Source organism: Seriola aureovittata, chromosome 5 (genome assembly GCF_021018895.1).
Source record: "Seriola aureovittata isolate HTS-2021-v1 ecotype China chromosome 5, ASM2101889v1, whole genome shotgun sequence".
NCBI classification, from domain to species: Eukaryota; Metazoa; Chordata; class Actinopteri; order Carangiformes; family Carangidae; genus Seriola; species Seriola aureovittata.
Window position 1 is genome coordinate 265,327 of NC_079368.1, and position 20,331 is coordinate 285,657.

A 20,331-nucleotide genomic window follows, 5' to 3' on the forward strand; every position below is an offset into this window, starting at 1 on the left:
AAACAAGCAGTGCCCATCCATGACAGGCCAAAACTGTAAATCAGTCTCTGAGCTGTCTGCAGCCTGAAGGCTGTGATACGTGATGCGATGTCCACCAGACCCTGTCCTCCTTCCTGTACCGGCAGGTACAGCACCGCTGATCTCAGCCAGTGATACCATGGCCAGAAAAAATCCACAATTTTCCTCTCAATCGCTTCAATCAGGCCCAGTGGTGGAGGTAATACTTTCAGACTGTGCCAAAGGGTTGAGTTATTGACAATCAAGACTCTTCCCCTGTTGTAAAGCTGAGGTAGCAGCCATTTCCTTTTAGACAGTCTGGCACACACTCTCTCCATAACACCCTCCCAGTTCCTCCTCTGAAACTCATCAGTTCCCAGAAAAACACCCGGAATTTTCATGCCCTGTTTTCCCCAGCTGAGGATTCCTGCTAACTTTGGTGTTTCCTTTTTCCTTTTTTCTCCATTTTGTCTGAGGAAAAGAACCTGCCTAATAATTATGCACACCTTGATATAGGGTGTTGATCTCTTTAGGCCACACCCTCCCTCATTACACAAATATACTTCACCTGATATGCTTAAATCCAATAATCATTCAAGTTATACAGCTTGGAGTTGGAAAATATGCATAAAAATGATGATATGGTCAAAATACTCACTTGCCTAATAATTGTGCACACAGTGTACGTCTCTGCCTGCCACGGCCTGAGGGACTCACAATAACATCCCCATAAAAACACATCTGTATGATATTTAATGTATATAATATAAATGTATATAAATGTATTTTTAAAAATCAAAATCTGTATCAATATCCAACACATTTAATAATTATTGTATATATATTTTTATCATTTGTAAACTGCTTTGGCAATGCTAAGAGCTATTTTGAATTAGAATTTTGAATTTGACAGAGATAGAGAGAGAGAGAGACATGGAGAGAGAGAGAGAGACAGACAGACACAGAGAGAGAGTTCGGTGAATCAATGCTCTGTGATCAGCTCAGCAGTGAAATGAGGTTTAATTCACTTGAAATAGTGAAAAAACAGAAAATCAATATTCAAATTCAAATAAGCTTTATTGGCATGACAGATCAGAACCCTATGTTGCCAAAGCACTACAGAAAATTAGAAACATTGACTGATTGATTAATGATTATACAATAATATGCTAAATCAAATGTAATGCAAAATCTAGACAATCAATATCTGGCATTCGATGTGGATAAATAAATCAGTGTATGGGAAACAGCGAAGATAGTAACTGAATCAGTATCCCTGTTAAACATCTGACAAAAACAGAATAAAGCAGCATGAATTTCTCTCCACAGCCCAACAAGAGTCACAACTATGAATCAATGAATCATCATTTGTCTTAAGTGTTAGAAGCAGGTTGAACTACTACTATCAGAAAATAGATCAATATGTTTCATAAGTTTAGATTGTATATGTTTACACAAGGAATAGTATAGAACATTATGACTTTATGGTTTATAAGAAATAAATATTTGTTAGTTTTCTGAAATGGAAATGGAGACAGGAGCTATTTCATCCCACCTATTTATTTATTTTTTGTTGTGACTCAGTGGATTGAATGTGAAACGTTTTTCTTTTCTCAGTTATTTAGAAATAAAATTATTAAATAGAGCTATTATATGTGTTAGAAAAGGGTTTGAATTGTTGTGTGTCATGAGTCTCATTGTGAGTATGACTGATATGGATGTGTATTGATGTATCTGTTGTTATTGAAGAATAGTTTATGAATTTAAGTAGACTCCAGGAAAAGGAGCCGCTGTTACATGAGTGACAGATGACGATCTAACTGAATAAATAATAAATAAATAAATCTGACACAAACTGTGTGTGTGTGTGTGTGTGTGTGTGTGTCTGGGACTGACCAGTGTGACAGGTGCTGGTGGAGGTGGAGTTGGAGCAGGGACATGGAGCACAGGGTTCAGTTGGGGGGGTTCGGGTGTCGCGGAAGAAACTGGGTTTACACTCCTCACAGTTGGATCCCTGGGTGTTTCCCTCACAGTTCAGACACACTCCTGGAGGTCAGAGCAGAGGTCACATGTCAGAGATCACATGATTAGACATATAACATGTTGATACAGCAGCACCAGGAAACATGTGACCAATGAAACCACTTTATATCCATGATGTCAGAGGAAGATTATTCTGAGTGTAGCAGATCATCATTTCCTGTATCAACCTCTGAAACTCTGGATTTTTAGTATTATAACATTTATTTAATGAAGGAACCTTTAGTTTCTTTTAGCAGAGAATCTTCAGAACAACGCACGCACACATGCACACTCTTCTCCCAGCAATGGGAGGGGTGTGAAGTCAGAGGTTCTTCAACTACTTTTAAAGTGAGTAAAATAATCATCAACACCATGACTGAGTGATTTTATACCTCGAACTGCAGTGAACCAGTGACAGTGTAGCATGAACACCACAATTTAAAATTTGCTCTCGTTGAAAGGGTGTACCAGTCCTTAGGGAGGACAACATTGAATTACTTCATTGATTAATGTGATCAATCTCATTTCAGAAGCTGTGACCTCTCGCTTCAATGGCTCTCCAGTCTCTACTTCAAGAGAACAAAACAGGACAACAACTGGGTGTAAATGAATAACTTTATTAATTAAACTACTATCTACAGTGTAAGTGCAACATGCATTTAACTTTACTTGGACCGTGTGACAAAGAAAGAAACTCTAATGCACCTAACTTTACATGGACCATGGGATAAAGAAAGAATAAAGAACGCGGACAAAACGATAAAGTGCAAAATGGCTAAAAGCCGATGAGTTAGAGCCGGTGACTAAGAGCTGGGAGATAAGAGCTCTAACTAAGAGCTTAGAGCAATGTGTGAAATGATCACAACAGTCAGACCTTTCTGATCCGTCTGCTAGTCGCTGATTCTGGTCTCAACAGACTCCTCATCTGAGTCTGGGTCTGACTGAGGCTCAAACATGTGGCTGAGTCTCTCTGATGTTTCCTTCTCTAACCATCTTGATACTTTCAGCTCTTTCACCTGTCAATCTGGAGCAAGCAGGTGATGGGCCTGATCCACATTCCTCAATCAGGAAGTAGGAAGAGATGAGCTTCAGACCCAGTTTAGTGTTTGAAAACATGTTAAACTACATATGAATCACAGAAGATGATTTTAGTTTAAATCATGTCTAGAAAGAGACTTAAATGAATAAATATATAAAAGAAATAATGGGAATGACAATTCCATTGATAACATCATCTAACAAATAATGCAGAATCAGAAATACGAATTCAATTGCTCTTCCACTAATGAATTAAAGATAATTAGTAAATTAATAGTAAATGAATCAATGACTGGTGTTCAATCTAGATTTTCTATGATATGTATAAACTATAAATATATAAACAGAATATTACCTATAAATTAAGATATAGATTATGTAATTACATATGTTTTAGCCCCGAGTCTTGCCTGCAGGTCTCCCTCTCGGCTGTTTGAGACAGACTGTGTTGACTGAGGTGAAACTCTGAACTAATTACTGTCTGCAAACACTCTTTCTGAAACTCAGTGTTGGTGCGTTTGAGGACCCTGGGACATTTGAGATTCAGGAGCCACAGTAAGTTCCATCACATAAAGTTACCATAGTCTCTGCCTTGTTTAGTGATGATCTTGTCTGTTGTAATATTTTTAATATCTCTCCACTTTCATGAATAGTAATAATAAGTTATGAGTTTTGTTTTGTTAGTAATTTTTTATTTTAAAAATGCCTATGGCAGAAAATACTTAAGAAAGCGTCTTTTTCCTCAGTTAAATCTTTATTCCAAGAAGAAATTATGGTCCAACAACAATCCTCTTAAACAAGGCAGTTAAAGTTTAATTGTTTAACTATTAAACAGAACAAAAAAGATATGCAGCGCTCCCAATGGCAGAGAACGCTGAGGCTCTGAGCCAAACCTCTTCCCAAATAACAAGGATTCCACGTGATCGACAAAATTCTTAACAATTGATTATCAATCATCGATTAATCATTCCCACTAGTTGTAATTATTGTAAATATCGGTGCAGGTGTTTCCACCATGGTGCTGTTGGTGGTTGAGCCTGTGAGTGAGTCAAAGTTGCAACATCAAACTGTGATGAGAAACTACTCTGGGTGAATGAGGCTAAATTAAAGCCTATGCAGTACTTACTATCCAAAATTGATGCAATGCCCCCCCAACATCCCCACATTGTAGAGCAGGTTCACAGGTAAACATTAAATCTTTGGACTCTGTTCTTCAGTCTTTATTGTTCCAGTTGGATACAGTGAGTCAGAGCAGGGACAGTGTGCTTGTATCCTGTTGGATAATTTGCATTTGCACAGTGAGGAGAGGCCGGAGGACCTTCCTTCCTTCTCAAGCCTGTCACTGGAGGTTTTTGAGTCTTTAAGTGCTGGGGAATGAAATGTGATCCAGGACTCAGAGGAGCAGAAATCCACCTCACATCTCACCAGCCAGACTAGAGACTGGATCTGTTTTATTTTACAGTTTCCTTCTTACCAACTGAACAGGACTCTTCAGTTGTTCCTCAGTATATATTTACTTCAAACACCAGAGGTTTGTGTACTGCCAGGGTCTTTAATTAAACACAGTGTGTAATTGTCAGGGTTTAGCACCAAGGTGTTAAACTGCACTTAATGAGCATTTCATTGGCAGACACTGAACCTCTAAGCTTCAGCTTTCTTATTCAAATTCCATTTGAAAAGAGACGACATAATAAAATGAAATGATACAACTGCTTTGGCCAAAAGTGACTGACAATACATATTCATTAATGAATGTCCTTACAGTCCAGTATTGTAATTTATGTTTCAGGTGTTTTTATAATATATAATTATGTTATTATATTTTACGTTTCAGGTATTTTTATAATATATAATCATATAATCGTATTTTATGTTTCAAGTATTCTTTTATATTATATAATTATATCACTGTATTTTATATTTCAGGTATTTATAATATAGTATTCGATTATTGTATTTTATGTTTCAGGTATTTCTTGTAATATATTATTATATTATTGTGTTGATATATGTTAGAGGGACTTTTTTAATAATATATAATTAACCAAAATCTTTTTTTTTTAAGTTTTTTTTTGGTTTTATTATGATGGGGACAGTGAGAGGGAAACAGGAACGTCAGGGAAGACAGAGTGGGCTTGACATGCAGCAAAGGGCCTGAGTAGGATTCTATCCCGGGAGGAGTCTGAATGTTAGGTCTGTGCTTTCTATCAGAAGAGCCATTGAGACGCCTAAGAATCTACTTTATTGATACACACACTAAAAAAATGAAAGTGTGGTTTGGTCGACTGTGAAGCTACACTGAGGAGACAGATCTGGTAAGAGGTAAAACTCACTGTGGCATTTTACTTTTATGTGAAGATTAAAGATTAATAAAGATTAATAATAAAAATAACTATACAGTGAGCGTCCTTTGGTAAGAGCAGACAGCCTGTAAATGATCAGAGTGGTTACCGGACTGCGGGTGGCAGTAGCTGGTGTGGTTGTAACACTGGCAGGGTCGGCAGCCAGTACTGCTGAAGTGGAAGAACCCCGGATGGCACTCATCACACTTGGGTCCATACACTCCCGTCTTGCACACACAAATCCCTGAGCTGGAAGAGGCAGAAAAAAGACAAACTCAATACAAAAGTTCAATAAAAGAGCGTTTTCATCTCATACCTGCCTGCTGTACAGCCTCAGCCTCAAACAGGCAACATTAAAAGCCCACTTTCTTCTGATTGCAACATCTAGAAACCTGGTCTGGATGAAACCAGATATTTTTCCTTGAAGCGTATCAGGTCCCTTTTAATGCAAGAGAGCGTCAGTGGAGCTGTGTGTGTTAGGAGCAGTCGTGAGATGACGTCCAGACTCTGGTGCTGATTTCACACTTGACTTCCTGCATGTTCTCCATCCCTCCATCTGCTTCTACAGCTCTGCTCCAGGTATGAAGCATGTGGGAAGCACCTGCTCCAGTTCAGAGTCGTCCAGACCACTCATACAGTGTCTTAGTATTAAAACACCTGGCCTCCACACCACCAGGTCTCATCACTCATATATCCTTCCCTCATTCCTCATTTGAGGCACGCACACAGTGTAGGTGAGTGGTCATGTGATATGTGCTTCAGGTGTATTTGTATGGACAGAGATTATTTCTGATGCAGAGCTAAAACTCTCAGATGGATGGAAAAAAACGTATTAATGCAGACATTGTTTCTCCACTGACATGTTTGTTGTAAATTTTTCCTTAGAAATAAGATAAAAATATGTCTTATTCCTATTAAGGCTTCGTCTGCCAGAGGCTTTACTGACCAGCCTTTTGCTGACAACTCCAGCCTTAACAGGACCCTCAAATCTGGTTTCCTGAACATTAGATCACTGTCCAGTAAAGCATTACTAATAAATGACTTGATTCTTGAGCTTAAGCTGGATATGAGTGTCAGTCCAGTTTTGGTCTGGAAGCATTTGGCAGTTAATTTCAGTTTGTTATTCTACCTGACACAGAAACACACAGGCAGACAGACACACACAGGTAGACAAAGAGGCAGGCAGACAGACACACACAGGCACACACACACACACACACACACACACACACACACACACACACAGACATAGACAGAAGGCTGTTGATAAGTCACTGGAACAACAGTAAATACAGCAGAATATTGAATTTCACCTGCTCAAACGGTGTTATAGATTCTCTTTTTACTTTCCTTCAGTTGTTAACTACTCCTGCATACTTTGTGCTACATAAACTGTTAAATTATCCAAACGTTCAGCGTCTTCAGGAGATGTATGCTTTCCCTCAACATTTTAATACTATTCATAATTTTTAAAATAATAAAGCATTTTTTTTACAATGTAAGTGAATGGAGATGATGTTCAGCTCCTTCAAAACTTCAACATCTTTGAAATTCAACTACTTAAGCAGACTTCATTCAAACTCAAACTGTTCACAAGATTATTCAGCATACTGATATCTTCAATTAAAGTTTCTACTATTTAGGATGCTGTTCATCTTTCTGCCTAAAGCCTTAGCTTGACGCTCTATCATCCCTCTCGTCCGCTTCGAAATCCACAAAATTCCAGGAGACCACTTGTAAAGTTAAATTCTTTACTTTACATCAAAAGGTGATACAAAACAAAATCTTTTCCACTTTCAAATAATAAAAGTCAATATACAAAAAAAAAGAGAGATAGAGAAATAGAGTGAGAGAGAGGTCAAAAAGCTGTGTGGCTGTACTCGCTCTGCTTGTCCGAATGCCTTAATTACCTCTCGGTAACGCCCCTAAACTCCCTTTGCGTGGGATCATTAAAGGTCTAACCAAGTTCTACACAGTCCAATCAATTAGAAATGAAATGTTACATATTTTAAATTATAACCACACATTTTTAATCTAAAGAATCATATATTTACCTTTTGATTACTGTAAATATTTAAATTATTCAACAATCAATGAACTGTGTTATTTAACCACTTAAACATCAACAAAAATGCTTTTAGGCTCCTACAGTTACAATAAAAAGGTTACTTCTTCAAATTTTTAAGGCATTTTACTCCTACTTCCACCTTTGGCAGTAAATAATTTGGCTTTCAACTGTCTCATTCAGCTCTCGGCATTCACACTATTGTTATCCAAATCTTTATTATTAGTGTGAATGCTGCAGCATCTTTATTATTATTCTTTTTCTTCCGTGGCAGCTAACTACTCCTTCATACTTTGTGCTACAAATACCGTTCATATATCAAAACGTTCAGCTCGTTCAGGGCTTTCCTGCTTGTGTTGAAGTTTTTTCTATTTACACTTCTGCTTTTTGTGCCATTCAAATGAATGGAGACGATGTTCAAATCCTTGAAAACTTCAGCTTCTTTGAGTTTCAAACTACATCAGCATACTTTCAGATACAGACTTCATTCAAACTTTAAACTGTTCAACAGTTTTTGAATTATCACGGTTTCATGCTTTTTTCATTACATTTTTGTCTTTATAATGGATGTGCATTGCATAGAATGTTCAAGGCTAGAGTGGATGACATCATCGCTAGGGTGGGAGAAGCTCTAAAATATTTCTGAAAAAAATCTGTGTAACTCGTCCTTACGGCCACATATTTCAGTATTCACAAATAATTCCTTCCTCGTTAATACACAATTTTCCCTGTTTCAGTTAAGTATCTACCTTAGCACAGAGACTAACAGAATTTGAAATGTGACCCTCCAAGTGATGGGAGCACCCTCAAACTCTCCCATAGACTTCAATACAAATTCAGGACATTCAACAGCCAGAGTCTCTCTCTTACACACAAAACACACACACAGACACACACAGAAACGGACACATAGCAAGGTAGACAGACAGACGGACAGACAGTAATGTAGATAGACACACTTGGATTCAGGAAACATTTGGCTGTTAATTTAAGTTTGAATTACAACTGACTCCAGATTACATGTCTAATTGGTGGATTACTTTCGGAGCTCATTGTGATTGGTCTATTACCTTTGGAGCTCATTCTGATAGGTGGATTACCTTTAACCAGTGTTTTCAAGGTGCTACCTTTTAAAAGAGAAAGACAGGTGGGCAGCCAGACAGATGGACAGCATTGTCACCATGGCAACCTCTGAGTGAATGGAAGGGATACACAGCTAGGACAAATTACCCGATTAGAGACTCCTCTGATGTCTGTGGTGTTTATCAACCACTTTACTGACATTTCTATCAAAATCCTGCTACAGACTGCTCCTGTTTTTACTGGAAATATGTTTCAGTCCAGTTGTAACCAGGCAGCATTCAGCAGTTAATTTCAGTTTGTCATTCTAACACATAAATACAGACAGACACACACACACACACACACACACACACACACACACACACACACACAACACACACACACACACACACACACACACACACACACACACACACAAATCTGTTTACAAATTAGTGCTCATAGAGCGAGATGACATTTCAGACTGGACAGAGCAACAGTAAGTACAGCAGCAGACATACCGAATTTTGTTTGAGCTTTGAGCTACAGGAACTGTTCAGCCATCACACACCACCACTATCACCATCACCACCCCCACCCTTTACCCCCACTGTGTTAAATCAGCACAGGGGTGTGCTGGTTGGGAGAGATTAGTTGTGAAAAATATTGGTCCCTGACTTCCTTTACCTTACAATTGTATGAAGTTAATAGTCCTTTGAGGAGCGAATAATCGACTTCTTCTACATGTTCTCTTGAGGCTACGAATTTCCTCATTTATCCATGGGGTGATTTTGACAGTGGATTTAAATTTAGTTTTTTGAGGAGGAACAATGTCCAGGGTGGATGATCATAACTGACTGAAGACTAGTAACTGGTCATTTGTTTCAGGGTTCAGTAAAAGCTGCTTCCTGCTTTGGATCCTATGCCACATGCAGCATAAGGCCAGATGGACTGCAGCCTGTAGGAAATAAAACCTCTGAACTGCAGCTAATGATCCAGTCATCTCTGAAAAACACTAACAGAGAGGGAAGAGGGAAAAGCTCCTACATTTCACATCAGTCCTGTCACCATAACAAAAATCAGGACTGATGTTGGCTAAGTTTTCTGTACATTAACAAATATCTCATAATAATAAAGACTGAAAAATCACTCCATATCAGTCAGTCAGTGACCTGCAGGTCAATCTGTCATCTGAGTCTACTGAGCAGCTAAGACATGAGGCTGAAGTTTGGAGTCACAAGAGAGCCCTAAAAAGAATAAATCTGGGAAAGAATACAATCAATGTGGAAAAAATGCTTTTCCCCTATTGCCTTTGCTATTCCTTGAAGCTGTCCATCAACTGGTGGTGGGCCGGCTTCCCTGCCAAGGCTTTATGAACAAATTATAAAAACGTATATTTTCTAACCATTTTAGTCTGTGGATGTCTCAAACACACACAGACAGGATGTCCTGACCTGTCAAAGCTGAATTCATGTGTGCAGGAATCCACCCTCAGCCTGTGCAGGAAAGCCCGGCCAAAGCCAGTTGATTAACAGCTTGGCCCTTCAAGGAATAGAAGAAGCAATAGGGAAAAAGCATTTTTCACATTATATTTCCACATTTTTCAATTTACTAATTTATTCCTCTTTATATTTCCACATTATTTTCTCATTCATTTACAGACTTATTATTGTAACAGCACTCCTATGACTCCATACACCCCAGGTTCACGCTGCAGCAGCGGAGGGGAAACAGAGGGATGTAAACGAGGCGAATGAGATGGTGAATTCAGTAGATTCAGTAATCTGAGTGTTAATTCGTCCCCTCTCGACTAGGGAGAAGGTTTGTTATTGTTTTGCCCGGTGCTGTGCGTCAAGTAGGTCAGTGTTTCATGGGCGATGAAGCTTAACCCCATTTTGCAGCTGCCGTGGCAACAGTGTCAGATTGGGGCTGTGGTAGAAACGCTCTCAGGGAAGTGATTGCCAGTTTAATTATTGAGAGGTGAAATAAACCCGGTACTACACTAAGCAGGTTTGGTTGCATAGCTGACTAATCTTGACAGGGTCTGTTCGGCAGCCGAGCAGCAGGACTTCTGATCTCTCCTCTGCTGGCCCTGAGTCATGGCAGAGTATGCCGGGCTCCACACAATTGTGGACATGTCCAAGTATTTATGACAGTAAATGAGCAAGGAAGAGAGATGAAATCTATGGTTTCTCAGTATGAGTTTTTTTAAGAGTGAAGAAAGAGGAAGAACAACACAGGTCATGTAAACAGGTCATGTGACACTGATAAAGATATCAGTTGGTCGTCAACAAATAGATCCAGTGTAATTGGAACATCTCTATTGTGGTATGTGCCTTAACCATTAGGCTACCGCACGTCTCCACAAATCAATTTATATACATAATCAATACATACGGTCAATGCAAAATGACTATAAAGAATACAACGTGCAAATATGAAGCTTGGGAGTTGTTGGTAGTAGGCTTGGGCAATGTCCAAAATGTAATATCTTGATACAGTCCAGCAGAAATATCACAATATACAATATTATTGTGGGTAGTTTAAATAGACATAATTCTATTTTATTTTTTAATATTTTTAATATTTTTTTTTCCAGGTAAAACGATAGAAAACATACTTTCTCTGTCTCATACACTTCCTGCTGCAGCCTCTCAGCTGTTCTCAGACCTCTCACAGCCAATCAGCATCGGCCCAGAAGTGCCCATCCTTCCTTCTTTGGTCTCATTGGTCACGGCAGACGCCCGTCTTCAAGCTAAAATGATTGACAGAGACACTAACCAATTGCAGGGCTTACTCCAACTGAAAGAATTCTCGTTTTTTCGCTCTGAGACCTCCATTGTGTAGTCAGATAGCTAACAAACACAATCACACTCGCTGACACAGCCACTGATGCAGCAGGAAGGAGAAAAGGTTATGAAATGCGGAGAGAAGTGCTGCAAATAAAGTCGCTAAATAGTCTGCAGTATGATATTCATGATTAAATACTTTGATGAAAAAACTCTTTTGATGTGTGATCTGAAAGGAATATAAATGTCATGTCTGTCAAGTTACTGTTTTGATTTCGCACATTTCACATTATGTCTTGTCTTTCCTGTTTTATTTTGAAATCACTAACCCTTTGTCTCTGTTCAAGATTTACCTTCCTGTACGCCCTTCCCCCATCCCGTCACACCTGTTTCCCATCCTCCCTGATTACCTTTTGTATATTACCTTGTGTGTCTCACAGTTTGTTGCACTTCGCGGTCCTCGTCCCAGCTCTTGTCAAAGTAATATACTGTTACGGCCGCTACTCTGGCCTCTTTTGTTGTGCAGCTGGCCAATCCCTGCCGCCCAATCAGGAACCCCCAGCTATAAAGCTCCGGCCCGTCTGTCAGTCGAGGCAGCTGACTGTTAGTGGCAGCTCGCCTCTTTGTTGTAAGAACATTTGTAGAGTGTGAACCTTGTGATAGCACAGAGTGGTCGTTTGTTGTGCGACAGTTTTGTTTTGTGACCTACTGCTATTAATCTTAAAAGCCTGGAAGTGGGGTCAGGTTTAGATCTAATACTGCCACCGATTTTGCTGGTTTATCTGCTGGTAGCCATTTGTATTGTTAAAAACACTAGGTGCAGGGGTGCTGTTTCCGGTGTATATTGGTTCTTTAGTCGGCCTTGGTAGCCAGTTTTGTTTTTCCTTTTACTTTCAAGTGGATAATTCCTTGTACTGATTAGCTCATAAAGAGTCCTCCTTTTGTTATATTCTGTTTTTGATTTGGACAGCACCCATCGTCCCCATTCCTTGGTTTGTGTTTTTTTCTTCATACAAACCATTATTTCTACTATTTACGATACAATAAACAACTTTATACCTATTACCAACTGGGTTTTGTGTTGCTTCCCTTTCCCCTATGAGCCGGGTTGTAACATATACATAGCCTGTTTTGTGTACGACCTTGTTTGCCTTTTCGACCTGCCTTTTTGCCTCTCGATTTTTGGATACCTCTGCCTGTCTGACTGCCTGCCTGTGTACCGAACCCTGTCTGGAATTAAACCTGCCTTTACGTCAGAACCCTCTGTGTTGTGCATTTGTGTCCACCTTTTCTGTGCTCTGGGGAGTTCATGACAATAAATTATAGCCGCAAGCGGCAATTCAAGTATTCTAACCGTTTTGCACTGACAGAAGCAGCCGAATTTTAGCTTCCTAATTCTTTGGTTGACCTATTTGCTATAATAACCTGAAGATATCTACTAAGTGTTATGATGATCAGACAGACGATAATGACTTATGGCCAATATTAGCTAAGACCCGCCTTTGGCAAAGACATTTTGGTCGATGTCCATGTTTTTCAACTGATCTTGCACAATTACAGTAGAAATGTGCCTCTCAGTCACACAAGACTGTATACCAAATTAGGTATTGATGAAATAAAAAGTCGAAAAGTTCTATTCATTTTATTGATGAATATGTGTACAATGTGTACACAATTTTGGTGAAAATCTGTTCACCAGATTTTGAGGTAGGTATTTTAGGTATTTATGGAACCCCTAGAGAGCAGGCTCAAAAATGCTTTGGTTAGCTTACTCCCTGTCACGGCCCAAAGATATGGACCAAGTTTAATGGTGATCTGACCAATGGTTAAAAAAAGTTGTGGCCAATATTAGCTGAACCACACCCTAAGATATTTTTGTTGATGGTGGCCATATTTTTCGACAGCTCTTGCTCATTTATAATAGACAATTTGTATATTCATCTCCCAAGGCTGTATACCAAATTTGGTATTTCAAATCTCAAAAATCAATAAAGTTCTTTTAATTTTACTGTTTTTCAAATAATGCAAATTAGCAAAAAATCGACCCAGGCACACTTGGTATTATTGTTCCAGAGGCCTTTTTTTAGAGCACATTGAGCATTGTGTGTCAAATTTCAAGTCAATCAGACAAATGGTGTAAGGGGCGTGGCCCTATGAAAAATACTTTTTTGAGCCTTAATTACACTGCAACCATGAGGCCAATTACGCTCATACTTCTTGGGCCAGTAGCGCACATCATTTCCAGTTATTTAGCCAAGTTTCATGTTTCTCACTCACTCCAGCTTACAGTAATTTGAGTCATAGCAGAAGACAAATAATAATAATAATTATAGTCGCAAGTGGCAATGCGCGGGTTCTAAACGTTTTGCGCTCAACCAAGAGAAGCAGACAATTTTAGCTAATTAATGCTTTGGCAGACCTACTACCCATAACAACCTCAATATATCTACCAAGTTTTATGATGATCGGACAAATGGTAAGTGAGTTATGGCCAATATTAGCTAAGCCCCGCCCTTTGCAAAGACATTTCAGTCAATGGCGGCAATGTTTTTGGACCGATCTCGCTCATCTGTAATAGAAATGTGCCTCTCAGTTACCCAAGTGTATATCAAATTTGGTAATGATAAAGTAAAAATTCAGAAAGTTCTATTCATTTTACTGTTTTTAATGTTATGCTAATCTGCTCAAAATCCATATTGGTAGTGGCTATTATCACATAGGCTTCTTGTAGAGAATATTGACCTGTAGCCGAGAAGTAAATTTGAAGATCATGGGACTCTCTGTGTGGTGGATGCAGCCTTTCAAATTTTTTACAATTTGACTTTCAGGGTTAGAACCCTAATGGAGGAATGGACAGATAATAGGACTACATCTCCTCAAAGGTAGGGAGCCACCACCGCTTCATTGGTTTTACTGGTACACGATGCTGCTGATCCTGCAGTGCACATGACATTCAGCTCACTGTTTCCACTTGATTAGGCAGCAGCACATTTTCAATCAAATGCTTCAGTGGCGGTAGGTGTTTGTTTTAAAGCCATAAACCTAGTCTTTGACATATGAAAACATTTTAACTTTCATTTCACTTAGTATCACTGTTCTTTAAATAAAATCATATCAAACAGCCACTGCAACTGATTCAGAGTGGCACATGATGCAGAGGCAGAAGAATCTGCATCCAGAATCAATATTTCATTAGACTGAAGCGCCTTTCATATTGCTGTAGCGGACTAGTGGCCTAGCATCAGTCACAAGCCATTAAAGAAGTTCACTGTAAGAACAAGCAGACCCAAAATTGACACTTTGTTACTCTTCCCACAATCAAACTATGAAACAGCTCCAGAGGATCAACGAATGGACACCAGGCAACTGGAGAACATAGGCAAAATCTCCAGTTTGTAACAAAGGGACTGTCTATTGATATTTGATTGTCTCACACCAAAAGGAGTGATTATCACTAAGGTGTGAATCCTGGCCTCTCTGTGCCATGCATGAACACACACACACACACACACACACACACACACACACACACACACACACACACACACACACACACACACACACACACACACACACACACACACACAGCTCCCTTCCTCTGTCCCTCTCTAGATATGAGTCATAAACCATCCCACATTCCAATTCTGAGAAGCAACCAGTAGAACACTCTTCACAGACACAGATCTAATGACGAATGTATAATTTAATATCTGTTCTGTAACTAATGGGATGTTTCTATGTAACAGTTCAATCCCAAACTTCTATCCTATACAATGTTTGAACTGTAACATGTACCTTTAAGACAATGTCTTTTATTATTTCATTTAATGTTTTATGGTCATGGTGGAAGACGGATGTGCGAGTTTATAGGTAAACTCTAGAATTAAACTATTCAAAAGCTCTGTGGGAAATTACTCTCTTCTTTGTTGAAAGTTGAAACACAGGAGAAGACGAGTAACGCCCCTGAAACATGAGCCAGTAACTTTCAATTATTATCAAGTTTTCCTTTTTGAAAATTTTGGACAATTTAGAGTTATCTGGTCAATGCCAGTTTCCTCTAAAGTTATCTAGCCAAAGCGAAGTGCATGAGAGTTTATTTCGCATCAACCTGCAAGAGACGCCAGCAGATAACACATCTGCCCACAACCGCCTTCAGAAAGGCCTACCAGAAATTTGGGGTGCCCAAGACAGAAAGTCTCCTGGCAAACTCCAGCTACAACTCACAGTAGGTCAGTCTTACCTTCTGCTCATGACTGGGTTGTTGTCGAAACATAACAATATTGAATCATCAAATCTCATTCGTAAATGTAGTGATCATTAGCTGTATAGCTATAGTATATAGCCATAACATATTCTCTCCCACCATTGCCAACTCATCACACAGCTCATTTCATTATTATTTTCATCTTTATGATTATTACATGTTGCATTTACACTGTAGATAGTAGTTTAGATAATAAATGTATTCATTTACACCCAGTTGTTGTCCTGTTGGGTTCCTTTAATGTAGAGACTGGAGATACGTTGAATTGAGAAGTCATTGCTTCTGATATGAGATTGATAACTTTAATCAATGAAATAATTCATTGTTGTCCTCCCAGAGGACTGATGCCCCCTTTTCATCTAGAGCAAATTCTAAATTATGGCGTTAACGCTACATTGTATACAGTAAAAAAAAAAATCGCACAGACGATGCCCAGTGGAGCAAACACAGCAGTTATAACTGATATGTGTATCCAAGTTACATCACATGATCTTTGGAGCGACAGGAGAAAATCTCATTAACACCGAATAATGATACAATTAGAGAAGTCAGCTCATTAACCTGAAGGAGGTTCATCAGGGATGGTCATGGGACAGGTGTGAGACGGTTTTGGGACGGCTGATCTTATATGTTTAAAATTTTCCTTGTGAGTTATTATGTGCCTGCAATGCAATAGCATTGAAAACCCAGACAATATATATATCAATGCGTGCAGCTCGATCGGGAATGAGTAACCATGGTGACGTAAATGGTGATAAAAGGTGAAAAAATTCCCATTGACAAAGAATGGGGAGATGTCTTCAAAACAACAAACTTTGGAGCTCTACTGCTGTGTCATACTTCAACATAGAAAAATGGTTGTGATGTCAAACAGGTCACAAGACTTTAGACTGTTTTGGGTTAAATCGGTATTTTGAAAACTATTACGGTTTACACAAAATTGCAGTTTATGTTTTGTGTCATTTTGAGTCCGTTTCAGATTTTATAGTGGATGTGCATTGCACAGAATGTTCAGGCCACATATTTTAGTCTTCACACATCACGGCTTCCTTGATAGTAGAGAAATTTGTCTTATTTCATAGAATGTGTCTATGTTAGCACAAAGACTTACAGAATTTGAACTTTAACCTCAAAGTGATGGGAGTACCCTCCGTCTCTCCCATTGACTACAATACAAATTCAAAACTTGGCCAAATAACTGGAAATGATGTGCGCTACAGGCCCAAGAAGTATGAGCGCTATCGGCTCTTTAATCAATGATTAAATATTAAATTTTGGAAAGACCACGCCCCTCACACCATTTGTCTAATGGACTTGAAATTTTTACACACGTCCAGCTCAATTTGCTCTACAAAACAGCCAATTGAACTATAAAAGTCCATCTGGATAGATTTTTTGCTAATTTGCATAATTTGAAAAACAGTAAAATGAATAGAACTTTATGAATTTTGAGATAAGAAACATCAAATTTGGTATACTATATATATTTGATCAGTTGAAAAAACATGGCCGCTGTCAACAAAAATATCTTCACAAAAGGCGGTGGCCACTACTAATTAAATATTGGTCCGATCATCATAAAAAGTGGTCAATATCTTCGGGACGGGACAGGGAGTAGGCCTACCAAAGAATTTTGAGCCTGACCTCTAAGGGGCGCCATAAATACAGAAAATACGTTGCTCAAAATATTGTGAACAGATTTTCACCAAAATTAGGACACATGTTCTGGAGTAAAAAAGTAAATCTTCAGTGCCATATTGATTGATGAAAGTGGGCGTGCCATGTTAAACCTTTGCTCAATTTGCAGTGAGCTGGAACAAGCCAGACAAACGAAAATTGGTATCATAACTCAAAATGGTGTGTGAATGTTTAACAAAAAATTTGATCCCATTCGGCCATATGGTGGTGCTATAATTTACAGTCAAAATTGTGAAAAATTTGAAATGCTGCCCCCGCCACAACAAGGGTAAAATCATGTTCAAATTTACTTCACACCTACAGCTTAATATTCTCTACAAAAATGCTCTGTGATAATAGTGACTACCATCATGGATTTTGAGCTAATAAGCATAACATTAAAAACAGTAAAATGAATAGAACTTAGAATTTTTACTTTATCAGTACCAAATTTGGTAGACCGCCTTGAGAGATGAATATACAAATATACAAATTTACAAATTACAATTACAATTACAAATGAGCAAGATCGGTGAAAAATGCACTCTCATGCCAAAAATACGCACCTCAAAATCTGGTGAACAAATTTTCACCAAAATTAAGACATGTTCTGGACTATTAAAGAAAATCTTAAGTGCCATCTTGATTGATGAAAGTGGGCCTTTTCATCAATATGTGCCATGTTAAAAAAGAAGATCTTGCTTAGCTAATATTGGCCATAACTCATTAACCATTTGTCCAATCATCATAAAACGTGTTGGATATCTTCAGGTTGTTATGGCAGGTAGGTCAACAAAAGCATTAGGCAGCTAAAATTCAGCTGTTTCTCTCGGTGGAGTGCAAAGCAGTTAGAACCCGCGAATTAAGGCTTGCGGCTATAATCATATATTAATCTTATCACCCTATAACACTTTTTACCCCTTTCTCCCCATTTTCAAGTGTAACACAGAAACACCTTTACAAAAGTGATTTACTTCTACTGATGTGTTTTCAGTAATAGTAGTGACACTGTTCACGTGTTGATGTGCTGACGTCAGTGTGGTGTCCCATCTCCATTCATTTTTCTGTTACTGTTAGAGTTACCACCCACCCACCCACCCACACGCTACTAACGGAGTACCTGGGGAGAAATAGACAAAGCTGATTCTTATTGGCTACTTAGACTCATTACCAATTAATCGGTTGATTTCGTTGCTTTTCTCACCATAAAACTGATATATCTGGTAACCTAAAGATGTTCTTTCATTTTATAGTTTTATCAAATATTATCATCATCAACCTATAGCATGTTTTACTCCTCTCTCCCCATTTTCAAATGTAATGCAGTAACATTTTTACACAGTGATTTACTTCTACTGATGTCTTTTCACTAATACCAGTGGAGCCGTTCACATGGTGACGTGGTGACGTGCTGACGTCAGTGTGGTGTCCCATCGCCAGTCAGTTTCTGTTACTGGTAGAGTTTATTGCTGCTCTGTCTGAACACAGTTAATGTTGCTGTTTTTTACATCACAGTCTCTAACTACCTACTGTACATTTAAACTTACACTAGTTCTGCTCCAGAACTTAGAGCTCTCTGCTCCTTTTAGCAACTTTCACTAACTCAGAAGTTGTTTACATGCTGTTCAGATCTACAGCTAGTTACTTTAGCTTAGCAGTTAGCACTAGCGTCTCTTTCTCTCCATTTCTCCTTTCTCTCGCTCAGTGCGGTGTTGTTGTAACTTAAGTGTATAGGACTGTGATGTTTATTACATCTTCAGCAATGTCTGCCGTGTTACTTTAGGCACAGCTCTACTCACTAATTGCGAACTCTAACTGCCATCTCTGATCATTTCAGTCAGACAAAAGGTTAGACAAACTATTCTTAAATCCCACAATTTCCAACCTTCACAGAGATTTTGTCCTGTATCACCCAGTTTTGGTCTCATTCTGATATCTTTTACTGTAATTTTGAGGAAATGATGGGAGTACCCTCCACCTCTCCCACTGACTACAATACAAGTTCAGGAGCAGGTGTTACTGGGCAGAAATGGGTGAAGCTGTTCTGATTGGCTAATTAAACTCATTAATTCTTAGCCTTTTAAGTTTATGAGCGCAACACTAAGGTAAATCAACGCGGTGTACTTGTGTGTGTGTTGATGTGTGGTTCTTTGCGTTTGTGTACATGTCTTTCTATAATTGTGAAGACAACTTTGGCTAAAAACCATTATTGTGAGGTCATTTTGGCCAGGTCAGTGTCAGGATAAGTGTCTAGCATGAATGAAACTGAAATTAACGTCCTTTGTACAGATTGACACATGAGGAGTGAAGTACACACACCAAACAACAGGCACATTCAAAATTTCTCCAGGAATTTTTTTGTTTTTATTATGTTTGTTATTTAAATTGTATTGTAAATTGTTTTTGGATTCTCTGCTCATGAATTGTTTTTATTATGTTTTTATGTACAAATAAATAAAGATCAAATCAAAAATAATATGCTTAAAATATAAATAAATATGCTTCAGATTAGTGAAAACTAACTCTCATGCACCCTGATATGAACATGGTTCTCACATGCTGACAGCAAATCTGAACTAAAGCCGTTACTGCTTTGAATTAAATATATGTTATGTTATATTGTATAGATTAAAACAACATTATACAATAAGCCCTCCCCCTCAGTCAACTTCTACTAAAGAACATCACCTGAAACATCAGCATGTTAACACTGTCATTGTTAGCAAAATAGGTTAGCATACCATCTCTGTGCCTTAGTGTAGCCTCAAACAGCTGCTAGCATGACTGTACAGCACGCCAGTATAACCAGTATACACCGTCAGACACCCACATTCCCACTGAAAGCTGTGATTGACCGGTCGTGCAGAGGTGAGGACATGTGTCCGTTTCATACCCCCTAGCAGAGACTGCCTGTCCATGGACATTTCGTCTCCATCCTAACATTGTAGCCATTCAGATTGTTGTGTGTCTCACTCTTTATCATTTATCTTCCCAAACCCCGGTTCGATACCTTCATGTCCCACATCCACTAAACCCAATGTAAAAGAGCACAGTTCATGGTCATTGGCACATTCC

At 38.7% G+C, this 20,331-nt stretch overlaps 1 protein-coding gene across 2 annotated transcripts in view; it reads right to left on the reverse strand.

Annotated features, from left to right (window-relative positions):
* Positions 1–20,331, reverse strand: part of LOC130169473 (multiple epidermal growth factor-like domains protein 9) — a 60,359-nt gene that overhangs the window by 15,262 nt on the left and 24,766 nt on the right. For both annotated transcript variants that reach the window (XM_056376264.1, XM_056376263.1), the window contains exons 3-4: positions 5,509–5,648; positions 1,894–2,043 (exon numbers count right to left, since the gene is read on the reverse strand). In XM_056376264.1, coding sequence (XP_056232239.1) covers positions 1,894–2,043; positions 5,509–5,648 — 290 coding nt within the window. The remainder of the gene's footprint in view (positions 1–1,893; positions 2,044–5,508; positions 5,649–20,331) is intronic.